This window comes from Vanessa atalanta, chromosome 17 (genome assembly GCF_905147765.1).
Source record: "Vanessa atalanta chromosome 17, ilVanAtal1.2, whole genome shotgun sequence".
Lineage (NCBI taxonomy): Eukaryota > Metazoa > Arthropoda > Insecta > Lepidoptera > Nymphalidae > Vanessa > Vanessa atalanta.
This window is the reverse complement of record NC_061887.1, coordinates 11,440,947-11,461,507: the sequence shown is the minus strand read 5'-3', so window position 1 is coordinate 11,461,507 and position 20,561 is coordinate 11,440,947. Positions and strand designations below refer to the sequence as shown.

At 37.7% G+C, this 20,561-nt stretch overlaps 6 protein-coding genes across 7 annotated transcripts in view; 4 read left to right on the top strand and 2 right to left on the bottom strand.

The window, feature by feature from the left end:
- The window catches only part of LOC125070671 (E3 ubiquitin-protein ligase AMFR-like), a 39,696-nt gene extending 35,604 nt beyond the window's left edge, over nt 1–4,092 (top strand). Inside the window, exons 5-8 of the mRNA XM_047680620.1 lie at nt 302–480; nt 2,806–3,047; nt 3,504–3,870; nt 3,945–4,092. Coding sequence (XP_047536576.1) covers nt 302–480; nt 2,806–3,047; nt 3,504–3,870; nt 3,945–4,092 — 936 coding nt within the window. The remainder of the gene's footprint in view (nt 1–301; nt 481–2,805; nt 3,048–3,503; nt 3,871–3,944) is intronic.
- A 3,037-nt stretch (nt 4,093–7,129) lies between these two features.
- On the bottom strand, nt 7,130–7,730 carry LOC125070587 (dolichyl-diphosphooligosaccharide--protein glycosyltransferase subunit DAD1). Its single transcript, XM_047680510.1, has 2 exons — nt 7,434–7,730; nt 7,130–7,322 (listed from the first exon to the last, which is right to left on the bottom strand). Exons 1-2 carry the CDS (start codon nt 7,639–7,641, stop codon nt 7,192–7,194), a joined length of 339 nt encoding a protein of 112 aa, XP_047536466.1. The 5' UTR covers nt 7,642–7,730; the 3' UTR covers nt 7,130–7,191.
- Nucleotides 7,731–7,969: 239 nt separating this feature from the next.
- Nucleotides 7,970–8,803, top strand: LOC125070586 (proteasome subunit beta type-1). The gene has a single exon (XM_047680509.1). It carries the CDS (start codon nt 8,069–8,071, stop codon nt 8,765–8,767), a length of 699 nt encoding a protein of 232 aa, XP_047536465.1. The 5' UTR covers nt 7,970–8,068; the 3' UTR covers nt 8,768–8,803.
- Nucleotides 8,804–8,894: 91 nt separating this feature from the next.
- LOC125070581 (trafficking protein particle complex subunit 11) lies at nt 8,895–12,503 on the bottom strand. Its single transcript, XM_047680500.1, has one exon. It carries the CDS (start codon nt 12,297–12,299, stop codon nt 8,988–8,990), a length of 3,312 nt encoding a protein of 1,103 aa, XP_047536456.1. The 5' UTR covers nt 12,300–12,503; the 3' UTR covers nt 8,895–8,987.
- A 360-nt stretch (nt 12,504–12,863) lies between these two features.
- LOC125070585 (SAP30-binding protein) lies at nt 12,864–13,995 on the top strand. Its single transcript, XM_047680508.1, has one exon. It carries the CDS (start codon nt 13,072–13,074, stop codon nt 13,936–13,938), a length of 867 nt encoding a protein of 288 aa, XP_047536464.1. The 5' UTR covers nt 12,864–13,071; the 3' UTR covers nt 13,939–13,995.
- Nucleotides 13,996–14,757: 762 nt separating this feature from the next.
- Nucleotides 14,758–19,826, top strand: LOC125070583 (cysteine and histidine-rich protein 1 homolog). 2 transcript variants are annotated; one of them, XM_047680504.1, is made up of 7 exons: nt 14,758–15,208; nt 16,324–16,562; nt 16,790–16,957; nt 17,537–17,748; nt 18,375–18,532; nt 19,036–19,235; nt 19,332–19,826. In XM_047680504.1, exons 1-7 carry the CDS (start codon nt 14,993–14,995, stop codon nt 19,357–19,359), a joined length of 1,221 nt encoding a protein of 406 aa, XP_047536460.1. In that variant the 5' UTR covers nt 14,758–14,992; the 3' UTR covers nt 19,360–19,826. The 2 variants fall into 2 exon arrangements, with proteins under 2 accessions (XP_047536460.1, XP_047536461.1); XM_047680505.1 differs by lacking the exon at nt 16,790–16,957 and having other exon boundaries at nt 19,332–19,825.
- Nucleotides 19,827–20,561: the final 735 nt, after the last annotated feature.

Below are 20,561 nucleotides of genomic sequence, written 5' to 3'. Positions count from 1 at the left end.
ACATTGAGTATTATGTGCTTAATACGTGTTTATAATAAATCATCCCGTGCGCCGCGAAGAAGGAAGACGTCCTGAGGAAGCCAACGTTGGCGCGTCCACAAACACGCGACAAAGGAGAGTAGATTATATCCAAGCCCCAAACCGCCTCAGAATAAGACTTAGTCCAGCAGTCGATCAATTTACAGCATGTTGTATAAAAAAAATTCATTGTCCAAGCTTCAACGCTTTCATAAAATGGCGAACTAATCTCGTCTTACGTACGGTTCGTGCGGCGCATGAGAACAACCTGTAACTCCCGCAGGCCGTGTCGCTGGTAACGGAGACGATCCACGTGGCGCACATGGTGGTGTACAGCAACGTGGTGGTGTCCATGGCGTCGCTGGTGCTGCTCATGCAGCTGCGCCACCTGCTGTACGCCATGCTCGCGCGGCTGCGGCGCCACCGCCTCTACACCGCGCTCTCCTCGCACATGAGCCGCAAGTGAGTCCGCACACACACACACACGAGCTGGGCGCAACTGTAGACCTGACCTCTGGATCAGTAAATACTAAGCATATTAGGTTTTCAAGTTTTCCTTAATACTATATCCACATATAACATGTCGTGCGAACAATAATCACACTCTGCAAACTCATTAGGTATATAATTAATTAATTTTAATAAAGATTAAATTTTAGGATTGACGACAAATATTGATAACTTATGACGGATCACGACCTCGTTGACCGATTGTGATATTAAAGCTAAATCTATCAGCTTAATATATAATTAAGATAATCGATGGTCTCCTCGAACAACAGACAACAAATTATTATCAAATATAACATATAAACAGTAACACTACGAGTTATAAACATGGTAAGATTATCCTTGTCATGCCAAAGGCGCACTGCGATGCGAAGCCGGTTGGTATGCTGTACTGGAGCGCGCTGCGTCTTCTGATGTATTGCTTTTGTGGTGTTTTCAGCTAAGAACTGCTAAGTAAACGTCTGCTCTTTCATCAGTATAGATAGATAGATTGGACATGTTAAGTTAACCAGTACTTATCATACAAGTACTTTTTTATGATATTGGTAGGTTGACGGGCATATATAAGTGGTCACCACCGGGCGCTGTAAGAAATATTAACCATTCCTTATATTGCCAATGCGCCACCCTTGTGTTTGTAGTTACACTGGCTCGCTCACCCTTCAAACTGGAACACAAAAATACTACGTAGGTACTACTGTTTGGCGGTAGGATATCTAATGAGTGGGTGGTACCCATCCTAACGAACTCGCACAAAGCCACACATCCAAGTAAACTTACACGCGAGTTTTAATAAACGCCCTGTTGTTCAATCTTTTCAATTTATCTGTATTATAATTGTTCAGAAACCCAAATTTTTTTGAAACATTCATCTTCTAATAGGAGATAAATTTTGAAGAATCCTTCCGTAGTGCTCATTTACGTTTCATAAGGAATTCCTGTGCAACCTTTCGATTTAGGCTTCGCCCTGTATGTCAGTCATTTCATAATTTTATTAAGCAGATAATTGTTTTGTGGTGGTAGTGTTTAATTTGACCATCGACAAGTAAGTCTAATGCTTTTTTGAATAAAGGAATTTGAGTTTGAGTTTGTATATTGATTGTTTGCACCAGACATTACCCAAATACTCTGTAACTGTCAATAATGATTCGCCATTTTTCTTGTATTTCTTCCGAGGTAACGAACAAAATCTCTTAAACGCTTAATAACTAAGAAGCCTAACTCAGCAGTGATGCAGTGATCAAATAGCTATTATTTACAAAGGATACGATAACTAATTGCTACGCATTACTCCTCTAATCGTTTTCAAATGTTTCTGTTATCAGGACATTAGGTTTTCGTTTGAACTGCCCCGATGCCTTAGTAGCTAGCTAAAGGATGAGAATGTCGATACCTTTATCTTTGATTCAAAATCTAAATCGAGCTATTGAAAAGTTATTGAATTTAGTTGAGAATTTCTCAGTTTGGACCCGAAATATGGAAGTTTACAGGGCTGTTCCTCGGGACGCACGTATTGCAATTAATTCTGAACCTGAAGTATCTCCGGTCACACCGGATTGCCGTTCCATCTCTTAAATAAATCAGTCAGGAGCACTAGACAAATATGCAGTCTTATTATCTATACTAATAATATATTTAAAAGAGGTTACATTTATTTGGTTTGTATGGATATTTTTTTTTTCACTGATACAAATCAACGTTATTCCTGAGTGCTATAGGGTATGAATTATATTTATATCATTTATTTATTCTTAAATTTGCGGACGATAGTTAATCATAAATTGATTATTAAATTTCTTATTAGTCGGGAAAACGAAGAAAACGCGTGTCTAATAGACATTTAATTAAAAAAACTTAATGTCCTCATAAAAGAAACATTCGAAAACGATTAGAAGAATGATTAGAGCTATCGAGTCCTTTTTTATTAATCGCTTATTAGTCACACGTTTTTGTCAGACCTTTGTCTTGTAAGATTTTTTTTCCAATATTTATTTGTACTCGGGAGAAGTGCAATAAAATGAAGCTATGTGTGATCAGCCGATCTCTGTCGGCGACAGAGACAGAGAAGCATGTTCCGATAGACAGACTTAGGTGTCACCTATTTCGCTTCGACTCTAAGGTGGTGATCTAGGCTCCGTAATGAAATACCGCCAGTATCTCGGACATCAGCAATTTCTAGGGGCGGAGGTGACATATAAAACCACCCAACCGTCTGCGTATGCGTCTACGCACATACCACGAGTAGAATTAATCGATACAACGGGCACGTGTCGCCAGCTACCCCATGGCGAGCGCGGAGGAGGTGCTGAAGCACGAGGACAACTGCGCCATCTGCTGGGAGCCCATGAAGGAGGCGCGCAAGCTGCCGTGCTCGCACCTGTTCCACAACTCGTGCCTGTGCCGCTGGGTGCAGCAGGACGCGTCGTGCCCCACGTGCCGCCGCGCGCTGTCGGCCGGCGGCGACGCGCGCCCCGCCGAGCCGCCCGCCGCCGGCGCCAACCACCTCTTCCACTTCGACGGTCGGTGGGCCTCCCCGAGCGCTCTCACTTGTACTCCTTGTCGCTATCAGTAATACTTACGTTGACACTCGTTTTTATTTATTTCACTATATAAAACCTCATAAAAACATTTTTATAAAAAACACGTCAAACAAACTCGTGTCAAATACATCACATCACTCAAGCGTCAGGTGACGACTTAAATATCGATGTTACGAAAATTTATTAAATTATTGTGTTTTCAAATCCACTCCCCGCGGAGACGAGAGCGTAGATGTACGCGAGTGGCTCGATCGAAACTCTAATATTTTCAGTTCTGTGTTGCGCCGTGTGCTGTCTGCTCCTGAGTTGGAAGGTCACACAGGGGACGATTACCTTCGATGGTACATCGTCAGCCATATCAGAGTCACCGACGTGACGCGCAGACGCATCCACCCCATTAAACCGTTACAAGTTCGCATTTGAATATTTCGTCAGGTTCCCGATACGTGTCCTGGCTGCCGAGCTTCTCCGTGGAGGTGACGCGTCGCGCGGGCGTGGACCTGGGCCCCGGCCTGGCCGCGGCCACGGCGGCGACGGCGGCGAGGCCGGCGCCCGACGCGGCCGCCGAGTCCACCGCGCTGGTCGAGCAGGTGCAGCGCCTGTTCCCGCAGTACCCGCGCGCGCTGCTCGTGGCCGACCTGGCCGTGACGCGCTCCGCGCACCTCACCATCGACAACATCCTCGAGGGCCGCCTGCCGCCGCCGCCGCCGCCGCGGCCCGCCGTCGCGCCCGCGCCCGCCGCGCCCGACGCCGACTCGCCCCCGCTCCCGGACGAGCTCGACGAGGACGACTCGGCAGAGAAGTAAATACCCATTCGGTTCCTAAGCCCGTGCGAGTGAGCGATCCGTGACCCGTCACTAACGTGCGCCCCCACAGCGCGTTCTCGGCGACGGCGGCCGAGCGCGAGGCCGCGCTGCAGCGCCGCAAGGCCGAGCTGCGCGCCGCCGCCCGCGCGCGCTTCCTGCGCCGCCGCCCCGCGCCCGCGCCCGCGCCCGCGCCCGCCGAGCGCAGCCCGCGCAGCTGAGTGTTCCGCCACATCCTCACGCGGCTCGCGCACCCGCGCCCGCGCCCCGCGCCGCCCGCGCCCCCCGCGCCGCCCGCGCCCTAGAGACGCTGGGCGACTGTTGAGATTTGTTCAAAATATATGAATGTTATATGGAGCGATGCCTAAAAACGTTACTCAAAATTTAAATTCAGTTAGTAAAAAAAATATTTATATAAAATTTTTGGATAGCGTCTGTGTATGACTCGTGTGTATTCCGCTTGACCTGCACGTTTGACTTGATGACTCCCGTGCGAGAGAGAGAGTTATGTAATAGAGTTAAGGCTGATTTTCGCTATGTATGTAATACTAATGTTGTCGTAGACGTGTGCAAACGAATAACTTTTATATGTATCGAACGAATACGTGTGCGCTTCGTGAGTCGTCCGTTTCCTGTGCAAAATGTTAACGAAACGAACTCGCATCTCCCAAACGAAACGAAGCATTCAGAGTTCAATGAAATATTTCCTTTTCAACTAAAAATTGTCAATTAAAATAGTAGTCCTGGCAACATTCACGGGTTCGGTTTACATTTTGTACGAGTTGTGATTAAATGGAATATATCTATATATGTAGGTACTTGAGTTGGACGTGCTCTTTAAAAGAGGAAATTCGACAAGGGACATTATTTTGGTGAGCTGAAAACGTTTGAAGACTCGAGTATCGCCAACCACACGATACGCCAATGATAAAGATTAAAGTTGTAGCGAAATTTGAAATTCCGTGTACCGATCTATCCTGTCCCAGTGAATAATCTGTCCGATGTGTTTCAGGTGTTTTTATATAATATTGTAACTCGATGTATGTCCACGACTCGATGTGTTAAATGAATGTGATATAATATAATACTTGATGTTAGATAAACAGGAGGATATAAATTTAAGTGTTAGTTTTAATGTTGTTAGTGATATATTGTGATGAGTGTTATTGATGTGGCTTCGGTGACTTTTAAATACTACGATGCTCATAATTGTCCATTCGCGCTGCATATTGCGTCTCACTAGGGTTACCGATTCGCTGGATTTGAAACTTAAATATCTGCGTTGATCGTAGAAAGGCCTTGCCTCCTTCCAATGTATCCTTCGCCCTTGGTCGAATAGAAGATAAGACAATGCCGTCAGTTCTCACAAATATAATCGTGAGTTCAAACGTGTTTTCTGGTCATTACTGAGCGATTGGCAGCCCTAGTCACGACTCGTAGAAGCTTATTTGTAAATATATTATTATTGTAATTATTTTGTCAATGTGAGTAGTCAGAAGCAAGCGACTTATTTTTTCTACTATATTTAAGAGTGTATTTTTCTAATGTGACATTTCAATTTATATCAATATCGATTAAAATTGTCCATAGATTTTAATGATATATTAAACTCCCTTTTAACTCGTTAAGATTGTAGTAGCGGTTGAATATGTAATCGATATAATAACTGTTCTTATGGATATTACTATATTAAAACATTTTAATATTTAATACTATATAATCTAGCGTATTTGACGTGTTATACTAAAGGTTTTATCCAAAGGCGATCGCCATGCTTTTATTCCACTAAAAGTAATTGTATCCTTTTAAAAATATTATATATCGTTTCTTTTTCTAATTTTACAATTTTTTTATACCGTTTTAATAATAGTTATAATAATTCATAATTGATCTTTATGTTAATAATAAATTAATTAGAATATCACTAAATTGATGTGTATAGATGTATTTCAGACAAACCACTTTGGTGCACAATCATGGGACGATCCCTCTATACAGGGATGACGTTGGGAACGTCACCCAAATAACACATCCAGTGTACGATTGAGCACTGTTACTATAAAAACTTGTGCGTAAATCCTAGTGGCATTCAAGGATCTAATTAAAAGAGAAATATGTCTATCTGTCTATATCAATTCCTCGTAAGATGTTTTGTCTTTGTAAATTATTGCCATTAAAATGGTATGATTAAAACTTGACAGAGTACATAGCGGTTAGTGAATTACAAATATATCGATGTAGTGATTTGATGTTACATAAATGTTGTTACATATATTCATGGATAAATTCTCTCTGAAAGCTCATTGTATCTGTACTTATGTTTAAATGAGAATAATGTACTCTTTAATCTTGTCTTTTTATTTTTGTGACATCGATATTTAGGTATTTTGTAAAATGTATAGCCTCATAATAGTCCTGTAGCAAAAGTACAGGACACTATTGATTGAATGAGGCTGTATACTTTATTTAATATACATTATATTACACTAAATACATGTAACTATTATTGATTCAAAACTAGTCAAAAATAAAGATACTTTAAAAATAAAAACTTTTATTTGAAATCACAATATACATTGTGTTATGCACTAACTTCAACACAATTAATACCCAAAACAACTTAAACCATCAATTATTTGATTTTTTCAACCAGCATTTCCTCTTACAAAATCATATTTCAAATATATTTCGACAATTATCAAAGTTCTTCTCTCCTCTACTCCCTTTACCTCACCCCACAATATAACTGTTACAATTTTAATCTATATAAGTTTAGCTAACTCAACATAGCACAGGTATGGTTATATCTCAAGTTCAGTCAATCAATTTACTATGGAGAGATTAAATGATATTCGATTGTTCCCGTGTATAATAATTTATCATAGTAATAAATTAATTTAAAATGAAAATTCCTACCTCGCATTCATTTTAAAGGACACTATAAGAATGAGTATTTAAACTATTATATGAAATTACCTTATCCACAACAAATTGAATCCTAAAGATTGTCACTTTCTGACACTTTATTACTATATATATATCTGGGAGAATTTAATTATTTACTTTCGTCAACAAACATGATCATAATACAAATATAAATCATCAACCATCAAAACTGCTACTTTCGCTCCCTTCAACACAACAAACCACTCCTACCCACTTACATCCTCTGCCCTTCTCTTTGATTAATGGTTGATGATAACTAGAAAACTTACTCTCAACCTCTTGGAAAAATGTTTATTGAACAATAAAACTCAATTTGACTGTTTTACATCTGTATTTGAAAAGTAATATAAGTAATTGCAATTATAGATATTTATTTATCCAATAAAGTTTATGACCACTATATGTAACACAAGGTGTGCAAATATGAAATCGGCAAATCCTCGTTCAGCGCTCAATCCTTGAAATTCACTCTTGTTTTCTGGGTTTACTTGCAACCTTAAGCAAACTGTAAAGAAGACAAAAATAGGGTTATTATAATAAATAAACATAAACACAATCGTTCGAGCAAACAACTTTGTGTACTTTTCAGATTATAAATGTATAATAATTGTTTTACCTCCGAGTACGAAGCAGCTGACTGTAGAGATAAATCCACTAAGAAACGAATTGAATGGAAATGTGCCGACAAGACAGCAATAAGCGAACTGGATAACTGCCGTTAAAAATATGTACAATAAATATGCATCAACGATTTTAAGCTTTTTAGAAGTCTTCGTTGTATATTCTTGATACAGTTTTGGAATAACAGATGCAAGAGACGTCATTTTTGTTTTAAATACGATTTGTTTTTTGAAATTACTACGATACTCCGGCTTTTCTTGCCTTTGATTTGACGTATTTTATTTGACGTAAAAACTAGTTACTGACGTGTACATTTGCATCACAGGTTATTAAATTATACTACTGTTTGTAAAAATAGTTTTTTATTATTTAATTGCATAGGTTTAAATCCACTATATTATGAAGAAATAAGTAATTTGTACATCATAGTTTATCGTAGCATTACGGACTAATATGTTTGTACAAATTGAACTATAACGTAAAATGAAATAACTGTCAACAAACTAAAGTCGAAATTGCTTGTCATTTAGCTATTGTCAAAATTTCTCATCATTATTTTGTGCATGTCATTATTTTAACATCACCTCAAAAAAGAATTTCCGTTGATAATATAATATTTAAATAGCCAAAATGCTTAGCATGAACGAAAATTTTCCGGAATATGCAGTGCCTGGCGCTAAACAGCATCGTTTCGAACCTTACGCAGACAATGGTGGAAGCGTTGTGGCCATCGCCGGTGAAGACTACGCTGTGATCGGAGCCGACACTCGACTGAGTACCGGCTTCTCTATCTACACAAGAGAACAGAAAAAACTTTTCAAACTCTCCGATCGGACTGTGCTCGGGGCTACAGGATGCTGGTGTGATACTCTTACTCTTACTCGGTTACTGCACGCCAGAATGCAAATGTATCAACATGAACATAATAAAGCAATGTCAACGCCCGCCGTAGCTCAGATGCTGTCTACTATGTTATACTACAAGAGATTCTTTCCATATTATATTTCTAATGTTTTGGCTGGCTTAGATGCTGATGGAAAAGGATGTGTGTACAGTTATGATCCTATCGGTCATTGTGAACGATCTAACTACCGGGCTGGCGGTTCTGCTGGGGCTCAGTTGCAACCTCTATTGGATAACCAGATAGGTTTGAAAAATATGCAAAATGTAACGGAGGTGCCTTTGCCAAGAGAAAAAGCCTTAGCCCTCTTAAAGGATGTGTTCATCAGTGCAGCTGAACGTGATATCTACACTGGTGACTGTATCTACATACTGATCATTTCAGCAAATGGCATCCAGGAGGAGAAATTTGAACTTCGTAAAGATTAATTAATAATGTGTTTTATTAAATAAAGACTTGTAAAAATAAAATGTGCTTGTTTATTTTCAATAAGAACTTTAATACCTTCTGTTAACAAAACAGACATAAAAACAATTAACTGAATTTATTCTAAGAATAATAATTACAGGGTAACTACAATATAATTACATATTTTGTTCATAACTATTTACAAATCTCAACCTGAAGAATCAACAAATCTAATACAATTTACTTATTATATTTAGGCATAACAAATATATTTTGTGGAAAGATTTTTTCAAACATTTCCTTTATAACCTCTTGTCGAGAATTTTCGCCGAGGACAGTAGCTTTTATTCTAGGCGGTACAGTATTACCGGCAACTAATGGATGAATGTTGTAACATAGCTCAACTTTATCCTTCGGGGGCACTGTAACGGAAAACTTTTTGTACCCAGAAAACATATACGCATCCGTTCCTTCCACAGATAGATTGAGCCTGATTGTTGTATTGGTATTTCCAATCAAAGTACATTTCAACGGAACAGATGTCTGCAAATCCACCACTTCAGGGTAGTTAACTTCAATTGAAATAGGACAGTCATCTATAGCAATTCCAGACAGAGCAGTGCTGCTCATAACAATGCTGCCATCGGTGTTGGTTTTCCGTCGCCACCTTATGTTGTACAAGCCAACTCTTGTGGGAAGATCTTTTGGCTTATATTTGGCTTGGATGCATATAGCATCAGATGCAATGTTTTTTTCAGCTACTTGTAAATTACTTATACAAGAAGGTGGTTTTTTGTCATCAGCGTATTTGAAGCAATCCACAGTTTCTAATTCAGTATCTAAAATAAGTAAATCCCATGGACTTAAAATCTTTATTTGAGGCATAACTATAAATGGATCGTCTACAAAACATTTGGAGACTGGTTTGAAGTTCATTGTAACAAAGTTTGTGGATACTTCGAAAGGCTTGATAACTGAAATTTTTGTAGTAAAGTCTTTAACACATTCAAGTTTAGGAGTTTCATTCAGGTCTATGTTATATGACACTTTAATTTGAACTGTTGCCGTTGCAGTTCTGTTGGTCTTCAAATAGAATGTATTTGAATAAGTTGAAGCCTTATTTACATTACCTATAAGGAGTTTCAAAGGTGGAGACTGTGGTTCACCTTGTTTAAAGCTCAATTCTGTTACAGTTTCAGGATTGGTATTGTCAGGAGAGCTCAAAAGTGAAAGAACTATTGTCATGTCATAGACCAAACTATCTTCATTATTAGTCACAGTAAATGTTGTAGGAAACCATTCTCCTTGAAGAGCAGGCACTGCATTATCAATTCCTATTGATAGTCTACACTCTCTACTAGTAATGGATGTTGTAGTCAAAGGCACAATACAATCAAATTCATAATCATTTTTAGGGCTCAGTATGAAATGTAGTAACTCGGGATGAATAATAGGTAAGCTTTTATTGTCTTCTATTTTGAAATTCATAATGATCTTTCTTTTTTTATCAGAATCAAGAACAAATGACACATTTTTTATACTTAACTCCGATCCATTATCATGAGGATTTGTTTTGAATTTACACAAAAACTTCTTAACACTACAACCTTCTAATTTTATAATTGAATTGTCATTATCAGTTATTGGTATTTCAATAGTTTCAGTGTTTGAGGATATTGTTAGAGTGGCTGTTTTAATTTCTAGAATTGTATTATATGTGAGTCGTACAAATATTTCAATTTCAATTAATTCATCCATTCTGTATTTTTGTTGCTTGAATTTAGTTTTTACTTCAAGGAAACTAGAAATGTTGACCATATCTATAGTGACAATATGTGGTTCCTTATCAATGGCCATGCCCCACAACTCTAATGCTTTACCCTGAGAAGAGGCCGGCAGATCATGTTCTGGAGCTGGTACATTTAAATTTAGTACAGACATTATATTCCTGAAAATTCTGTCTTTATCATTATTTGGCACTTGAATATTCTTTGACAGTGCCTCAATTGAAAGTTGGATATAGTCATGTATTTTTGCTGACAGATATGCACATTGTAATGCACGGTTTAAAACATGTGAGGCTAAAAACCACCATTTTTCCTTTCTATAATCCCAGAGCATATGAGAGAGTAGTGTGAGAGCTTTACCATAGTCGGCACAGTAATAATACTCATTTGCCATTTCAACTACTAGCTGTTTTCTCATCCGAGGAGAGTGGAATGTTTTAAATTGGGAAATCGCACTACCTAGAAAACTTATTATAACAGCAGAATGATTAAAAACCCTTTCATTGTACTGGAGTGCGAGTATTGCAGCTTGTTCTTTTTGAGGATCATGAGGGTCAGCACTAAGTCTTCCTGGTCTCCAAGGTCTTTGCCCATAAAATTCAACAATACCTTCCATGGGATCTGGAGGTGGAGGATACTGCTGAGCTTCACAACAAACTGATCTCATTGCTTGACGTCTTTTAACTGTGAATTGAGCTGCATGCTGGTAATAGAAGCCTGGGTGTTGAGACTGAATACCAGGTAGCCCAACTCTGATAGCTTCATCAAATAATTCTCCAAATGCACTGTATTGTCTCGCAATCCAAGCATAATGTTCAAAGAGCAATTCAGTGGGTCCTATTCTATTTTTGTACCTCTCAATGTGTGATTTAAGTTGTGCAATTGCATCTCTGGCTAGATTCAGAGCAAAAAGCAACTTACAAAGTTTATAATTGATATATCCTGCGACTGTTCTTATCTCATGTATATTGGTATCAACCTGTCTTGTCTCTAGTAAGTTATTGTAAGCATGCATGTAGTGCTTATGGGCTGTACTCAAGTCCTGCTTCAGTTCATTCAAAAACCCCAGCTTAAATTGATGTCGAACAAATAAATAGTGATGAGTTGTTTTATTCAAGTGATCTCTGTGTTGTTTGATGTTTTTTGTCTCATGGTGGTAATAATTCTGTGCAATATCATAAAAGGCATTTTCTAGTCTTATTATGTACCCCATTAAATGGTCACTATGAGGAAGAACAAAGAGTGATTTTGATTGTATTTCACAAGCAGAACAAAGAGCTTGAGCTCTTTCTGCTCCCAACATATATTCAGAGGGGGGAGGTGACAGACCACTCTGTACTACGACGACTGCGACTCGAGTAGCGTGCCCTTCTACCGCAGCACGGATTGACTGAACTCTTGATGCGCATTCGATAATCTTTTCATTCCACTGTGGATCATTCCATTCCATATCATAAAAGATAACAACGAGGGCTGGTATTAAGGACACACGTTTTTGTATCCAGTTTTTCTTTAATATTCCTTTCGGTATATACCACTCATACGAGTTTCTTTTAGGTTTAACGACAGGAAATTCAAATGTGTTATTTAATAATTTGAATCTAACTGAAGCGCGGTCTGGTCGTCTATTATTGGAAAATGCGTCCCAAATTGTTTTATGAATTGCATTGTTTACAGTGTCCAAACCTGAGAGTCCGATTAGAGCCAAGGGTTTCAGGATAATATCGGGCGGAAACTCCGTGTTGTCACTCGGCTGCGTGGCCATTATGAAGTTAACTTTGAATAAGCCTTGTGGCGAAAATAGGGCAGGTTATTTTTTCATATCACAATATGTACAAAGTGGATATATAATTTACATTTCACATTGGCCAACTCCAACACCCCATCATATCTCGTCAACCGAGAAATGTCAAAAACTTCAAGAATTCTGACTGTTAACAGCATTGCGATTCACTTTGCAGATGTTTCATGTTTTCTTCAGTTTTGAAACAGTATTTAACTGTAACATAATTTTGAATGAGAATCTACGTAATCGTTGTGATATAATTTGTATGTTTTAATGAGAAATTTATATTTATGTATAAGTTAACCATGAGTATACATTTGCTTGTAATACTTGAAATAAAATAATTTTGATACTTTAACAACTGTCTTAAATTTTAGGTGCTTAAATAAAAAAAAATTACGTTAATAAATATCATAAATATGTTTTTTTTTTGTATCGTATTATCCTTTGTTATTTAAAATTGTATATTAATATCATATTGATTATATACTCTGTAATGAATATATGATTTTATGTCATTAATCAATTGTCAACTGTTGTCAGCTACTCACTACTCATATAATATATAGACAAAAATCAGTAAACAAATGTCAAAAACTATTTAATAACCTTTACAATTACTTGATAATAAATAAAAATAACTAGAAAAGTTAAGTTTTATCAATACATAAGTTACTTAATTGCGAATTCTCTTTTCTAACAAAACTGAAACGGCCTGGAAGTTACGACTTAGTCGATCTTGTTTACCAAAATGACTTCACAGGCATTAGCTTCTCTTACAGCAACTTACACGGACTCCGAAGGAGAGGAGGATATGGAAGATGGCCAGCAGACACCAGATAAAGAAGAACCTAGTATCACACAATCGCTACCCACAAGTCCAAAAAACGTAGACGAAACAAAACAAACGGCATCAGCGCCTGTTTCTCCTAAAAGAAGACTTGTTTCATATGTCGATGACACAATTGTATCTGACGAAGAACCCTTGTCACCAAGTACTGAAAATCAAGATGACATGAGGAGACTGTCAATGGAGACTGACACCGATGAGGCCATTCCTCGCTCAGAACCTGAGGACTCAGAAGATGGCGTTCTTATACCACCTGAGCCTCAGGGGAAATGTCCAAAGGAATTACAAGACACAATAGCTAAATTTTACAGCCGCATGATGACAGAAGGCCTAGACATGAATAAAATTATACAAGATAAAAAGAACTTTAGAAATCCTAGTATATATGAAAAACTTATACAGTTTTGTGATATAAATGAGTTAGATACTAACTATCCCCCAGAAATATATGATCCTCTCAAGTGGGGTAAAGAATCATACTATGATGAACTTGCAAAAGTACAGAAATTGGAAATGGAGAAACGGGAGAAAGAGAAAAAAGATAAAATGTCAAAGTTCGATTTCATCTCTGGTGTAGCCAAGAAGTCGGACAGTGATGAAGATAAAAAACGAAAATCAAAATGGGATCAAGCTGCACCAAATGTTGCTAACAAACCAAGCATCAAGCAACCAGGCCTACTCCAGCAACCACTCACCAGCAATGTTACAGGGACTAAAGGCACAGTCATTTCTGCATTTGGATCCATTGCAAAAAAAGCAAAAATATGACCTAAAATAAAATGTTTCCAACCACATTCTTAAATTAAATAATTATAAATAAAACAAGTAAAACATATCTTTGCTTTATTACTTATTTTTATCTATGTCATACAACTATTTAAGTCAAAAAAGATAAAAAACGAATATTGCATACTTTACAACAAAGTCACAACTTATAAATTATCCCTTTATTTGGAGCCTCTCCTTAAAATAAATAATAATCAATGTTTTCAAATGTGTGTCCAAATTGAATTTTCGACAATATTTTGTTTTCTTTCTAATTACATAAGTTTTATTACCAAAACATATATACCAAATATATTACTATAAAGTAAAACTATTTTAAAACAGCTAAATATTGTGGCTATAATTATTATTTTTTTCCAAAATAATATTGTTCTTTCTGGCCGATGCACTTTTCAGGTATTAAAAGACTTGTGACATGTGTTTTCTCTATTCAAAGAAATAACATGATACAAGCGGATTAACCACACTCTCACACATGCGAAGTATGCTGTTAGTACATGCGCGAAACGAGCGACTTTATTTTTCACTTATTACAACATTAGACAAACTATTTATTGTTAATTTAATAGTTTAAGTAGTACCAATATAGTAGAGTTATTCTAAATCCAATAACCAATAAAATTTTCTGAATAATATTTTATTAAATTAAGCCTGCGCAATCTGCAAGAGACTATGCGAGAGTATGTAGGCAGCATTAGAACATAAAAATTATTGTGATTTGTAAAACAGTTTACAGTAGTGAAATTTTATGATGATGTTGATTATAAAAAAATAATATATTTTTTAGTAATACTGCGCCGACGATTCTTTCCATAAACTTTAGTGATGCCAATAAAGTATCTGTTAAAATCACTTCTCGTACTTCATCACCCGTAAGGGAATGAAGTGAGGGGGGCGTTGAAAATCTATATAAACACAACAAACCTTTGTTCGCGAATGAAAATTGTTTATACGTATTTGTCAGTTTTGAGTGCCCGACATTAGTGCGTTGACATTGTATTGTAGGTCTTATTTTATTCAATTTTCTCTCTCGAAAATGGCTGAGGCACCTGAGGGTGATCCCATGCCTTCTTCCAGCGAGAATACTGAATATATAATCGAATCAAACCTTAAAGACGACGAAGGGCCTTCGCCTAAAAAGCGTAAAACTGTACTAATAGAAAATGAGCAGATTGAAAAGTTGGAGCATCGACTGGGGGGCATATTGTGTTGCGCAGTTTGTCTGGACTTGCCGCAGGCGGCCGTGTATCAGGTATTTCAAAACAGCTGATAGCCACTTATTTGTCTCATCAGCTGTTTTAAATTTTTATTGTTTTACATAAAATAAGATGTTGCGTTGCGATAACAAAAGTTTCCGATTTCGTAATATTTATTTTTAGTTATAAAATTTATATAATTCAAGTTGTGGTTTGTATTTGATCTACTACGATGGCATCATTTGGAAATTATGTGCTGTGTAAGATTATTTTATTCGAATCATCCTGATGTGTTTTAGTTATTATTTTGTGAAATTGTCGACGGATATTATGATTAATTTAAAATAAATGGCGACTATAGACTTCCATGTACTCTCTGCATAGTTAAGTTATTACATTTTTGTTACGGTTAAGAGTCTGTGATATTGTATTGATACAGTTTATTAGTGTATGATCTCATCATTAATGGAATTATGTAGTATGTACATTTTTGTAGCATTTCACGTCAATAAATATTTATTTGTGAAATGTAGTTCTTTCTTTGAAACACCTTAGAAGTACCCCATTCCTAACCCACAGAATTACAATTAAAATTGTATGCTAAAACTACTTGTTTTTCAAAAGTTTCAAGATTAGCTATCAAGATGAGTAACATTTATAAAGAATAATAAATGCAAATTTCAGTAGGTGTATTATGTAACTTCCAACAACAATACAAATCAATTTGTCATTATGTTGTTTATGCGACTGGAAATAGATTCACTAAAAAAGAGTATTAAATAGTTTACGGTCAGTGACAGATAAAAAATTTAAGTTTTTATTATCTGAATCTTTATAGTTTGATTTCAGGGTCCACAAATCATGAGCGGCTCAGGTAGAATACACCCATACACACTACATTTTATTTTGCTATATATTTTTAATAGTTTTTATTACTTATTATTTTATAAAATTGCTAAAAAAAAGAATTAAACATTAGGTTTATTTTGAAGAAAAAAATATATTAATTTTTTTAATATTTAAATGTACACAGTGAAATTTATTAAATATTAATCATAACTATTAATTTGCCGTCAATATCACTGCAATTTTGCATATTTGTGTCTAAAAGGTGTGTTCCCACAGAGTTTCCGTCACTCTGAAATGTTACTCAATGTTGGTTAATTTTCAGTGTAGTAATGGCCACTTAATGTGTGCGCCTTGCTTCAATCACTTGCTCGCTGACGCACGATTACGCGACGAGACAGCCACCTGTCCGAACTGTCGTGTGGAGATTTCCAAAACCTTGTCTTCGAGGAATCTGGCTGTCGAGAAGACAGTTTCCGAACTTCCTTTGGAGTGCAAGCACTGCACTCGAGTGTTTCCACGCCATTCTCTCCAGCATCACGAGGAGAAGATATGCGAAGAGAGGTAAACCATCAATATAATATAGTAATGTTTGTGAAAAGTATTTCTACATGTATAACAGAATTAGAAATATTCATATCATAGGTCATAACGAATTGATTTCTGTAATACTACTATTCGTGTAAGATATAGTTTTTATCTATCATGTGTCCTAAGTGTAGCATACGTCTTTATTTAATTTCGTTCGTTAATTCGTTCCACTTGGGGCTGATTTCCAATTTCCTCCCCAGGCCTTACAAGTTTTCTCAACTGGTTGTCGATTCGGCACCTCGTAATCCTTTCGCTGGTTTGGTTTGCATAGTGACCAGTGTGTACTGGCTCCTGATATCCGCCTTGAGAAGAACCTACTTCATCTCTGAGGTCACGGAGGCTTCGGTCAAGCGCCGTAGGTACCACAGGTGTGTTAGCCTTCACTATGGTCTATGGCGCTGGTGACCGACATAACGAACTGTCGCTTTTACGCTTACGTCTGTACTCACCGTTAACACTTCTCTTATCAAGTCTATTTTCCTCTATCTCATGTCGTATGTAGAAGAGCATGTGTAAGATCCCAATACATCTATGCGATGCCAATTGAGCTACAGAGTTAAACTTAAATCATAGGTCGTCGCTTCTCATCACGAGTAAAATAAGGAGAATCCTTTATTTATACCGTACAGCTGTTCCTGAACATTGCATACACTGATCGCACGTAAGACTTTTCTTCGGGAATATTACCATATCTCGAATCACCGGGATCTAAATCACGGCCACAAATCGTTATCAAAAACTAAAAACAGCGATAAAGCGATAAATTACCCGAGACCTCTCGACCGATCGTCTAATGAAGTCTCTCCCTCGTCAACGCTCGACAGAATAAAAGCGATCGATCCAAATGCGAACCAAACTAATGAATCGACTCGACGCTCGCGTAACGCGTGCGGTGCGTGCGGTGCGTGCGGTGCGCGCGGAGTCGGCAGTGTAAGTGTGCGGCGCAGGGTGACGGGCTGCCGCTACGCGTCGCTGGGCTGCGGCTGGCGCGGCGCGGCGCGCGGGGCGGCGGCGCACGAGGCGGCGTGCGCGCACCCGCGCCGCTCGGCCGCCGACCTGCTGGAGCTGCTGGCCCGCCGCGAGCGCCGCGCCGCCGACGACCTGCTCGTCTACACGCAGCTGCTGGACCTGCTGTCCTGCGAGAAGATCACCTTCAACGGTACTCCGCCCCGTCCTCGTCTCGCTTTATTTCGAGCTCGGCGCGACGTATCGTGCAAGCCCTTATTTGACACGTACGAATGAAAGGAGCCGACTTTTTAACCGAATCGATCCGACCTAGTAACTGAAAATTTGCGCCCTTGGTGCTGATGAAAATACATAAGCACAAAATTTTATTCTTTGTAGAGCATGGACTAAATTAAGGTTTGTGTTAAAAAAGCATCTTTTTAATAATTTAACTTCAATTCATTCTCCGATCCTTATATCTGTTCTGACCCCTGGGGAAACACTCTTTTTATAACATGTTATAGTTTCATCACTCCATACCAATGTTTTCCGAATGATCTCCAAATATTATGTAATATTAAACAATAGTCGTTGGTTAAAAATATAATGAGTAGCTTACAGCTTCAAAATGGGTTCAGTGGCTTAGTGCGTAACAGACAGATAGACGGAGTTACTTTCGCGTTTATAATATCCTCAAGACCTAGCCTCCGATCATCCATGGCAAAGCTGAAGTCGTCCGTGATTTTGATAAGATCAGTAGCCGTACTATGAGCATTTAGAAATTTCAGTATGAGTCTTCAAGATTTGTCAAATATTCTGTAAATAGTATTAATTTTTCAGATTTGCAGCTAAAGCCATATCGCACGGAGGAGTTGCACAAGCTGTACTACGAGACGTCACGGTTTTCTGCTTTTGCCCATCAGTGGGTGGTGAAGGCGTTCGTTAACAAGAACCAGAGGGATCCCACCCAGAGTTCGCAGAGAGAGATCACCTATCAGGTATTTAAATTAAAGTACAATGTGGGTTACGTAACATCATGTCTTCTCAGTTAATAAATTTTTGAGTACTTATTTACTAAAATTATATAATTTATCAATTTCATACGCGTGTGTTGTATGCAACAAGTAAGGTAATTGTGAGACAATTGTATGTATCCTTAGAGGACACAAATCGTTGAAATTCAATGTAGATGTTTTAAATAGAAGACTTAACTACAAAGTTGCCGATGTGTGTGCTCCCAAAACTTGTGCTCTACGATACCATGAATAAATACACACGCACGCGCGTACACACACACACACACAGACGTGCACTTGGTAATTATTATTAATTTCAGTTATCTTTATTTGAATTTTATTTTTTCTCTTTAACTTTATTTATATTAATCAAAAGATGTAAAACATTGTAACACACGATGGTATGAGTGAGAGAGAGAGAGAGAGGGTGTTCCTCTGCCACGAGTGTGTGTAGCGCGACAAGTACACGAGGCGCGTGCCCGCAGCTGATCCTGAAGAGCAAGCCGTCGGCGGCCGTGTGCGTGTCGTGGGTGTGCGTGCGCGGCCCGTACGGCGACGCGTGCGTGGCGCCCGCGCTGGCGGCGCACGCCTTCCGCGACGACGAGGCGGCGCCCGCGCGCGCGCTGCCGCTGCACGACGCCGCCGACACCAACCGCCTGCTCTCCGCCAAGGCCATCCACTTCAGGTGCGCCGCTACCTTGAGAGTACCGTACACTCTCAACTTATTGTCTAATCGCGAAACACGGCTGAGCTTTTAATCATGTTTTCGTTTTTGTTTCAGGCTTATTATGTTTTTGACGAATAAATGATGATCACGGAATCTACAATTATGAATATTCCGCTTTGGACTTACCAAAGATTGATGCAATATTTTTTTAAACATACTCGAATGAAATAATCGTTGAAATAAATCCGTTTTTATAATCTAGACTTAAATTGTTATTAATTAATTTTACATTCTCTTTCAACCTGTACTATAAAATGTCCACTCTGTGTTTGATAAATAAAATAATATAATCGAATATTAGTTTGTAATTCGTTCGAAGGTTTTGATGATTATAACTGAGTACAAATATTGTTTAAGAGAATTCATTGTAGATAGTGAAAATAGATACGAAGTTGGTATTATCGACTGATTTGAATTGCTATTTATTATATTCTTAAAACGACAGCGTCCATTTTTTTTTTAATTTGTTTTTTTGAGTGCATTAAATTATGTGTCATATGATATGAAATAAGTATCATGAATTTATTATAGTGCAATTATTAGTTAATACTTTTGTTTATTAAAATAATTTTATGGCAATAAAATTAATTGTATTTAGTAAATTTTGTTTTAAAATTGAAATGATGTGCTATATTCTTAAAAATAAAATAGTAAAATGACAGCGTTGAGTTTTATTTCGTCGACTATATGATTGTAGATTCCTTTGTTACCGGTTACTATATAATATGTACGTATATTATTTTAAAGGTCCAGCCACACATAAACCAAAAGTCCTAAATTAATAATAGCGAAAGTGAGTTTATTTGTTACATTTCATGTTTAAACTACTTAAACAATCGTGATATGTTACATAAACATTGTCAGAGGTACAGAAAATTACATCTAACACCTGTAGTCCGTTTCTGTACGAAATCACTTTGTATCTCATTCGTGAAATCAATGTCGTATATCATATTCTGACATAATAAACTCGTGTTGTGTTGTGAGTTTGAGTTTCTTTTTACAGAATAGCCTAACTGTTCAAAAAAATTGATTAGGTTCCTTGTAATAATTATTTCGATCGAGCAACCATAGAAATAGTTTTGACTCGAAAAGATACATTTGTACTTTGTTTTTAAAATTAGAAACAAACATAGATGTTCGATCCAAATGTTGAAGTCTAACTGAATGCCATTTAATATAATAATCAACGACGTTCAAGCCTTATTCCTTTCTGTCATTTCACGATCGAGTTCTCTGTCGTATTTTTAAATATATTGTTAAGTGTGCGGGTGAAATAAAACA

Bases quoted from the DNA above. Each gene is read 5' to 3' on its own strand.
- LOC125070585 (XM_047680508.1), top strand. From the start codon at position 13,072: ATGACTTCACAGGCATTAGCTTCTCTTACAGCAACTTACACGGACTCC.
- LOC125070581 (XM_047680500.1), bottom strand. From the start codon at position 12,299: ATGGCCACGCAGCCGAGTGACAACACGGAGTTTCCGCCCGATATTATC.
- LOC125070587 (XM_047680510.1), bottom strand. From the start codon at position 7,641: ATGACGTCTCTTGCATCTGTTATTCCAAAACTGTATCAAGAATATACA. The intron at 7,323-7,433 runs GTAAAACAATTA...TCTTCTTTACAG, and splicing joins CAGCTGCTTCGTACTCGGAG to TTTGCTTAAGGTTGCAAGTA.
- LOC125070583 (XM_047680504.1), top strand. From the start codon at position 14,993: ATGGCTGAGGCACCTGAGGGTGATCCCATGCCTTCTTCCAGCGAGAAT. The intron at 16,958-17,536 runs GTGTGTTAGCCT...TGTGCGGCGCAG, and splicing joins AAGCGCCGTAGGTACCACAG to GGTGACGGGCTGCCGCTACG. The intron at 19,236-19,331 runs GTGCGCCGCTAC...TTTTTGTTTCAG, and splicing joins GCCAAGGCCATCCACTTCAG to GCTTATTATGTTTTTGACGA.
- LOC125070586 (XM_047680509.1), top strand. From the start codon at position 8,069: ATGCTTAGCATGAACGAAAATTTTCCGGAATATGCAGTGCCTGGCGCT.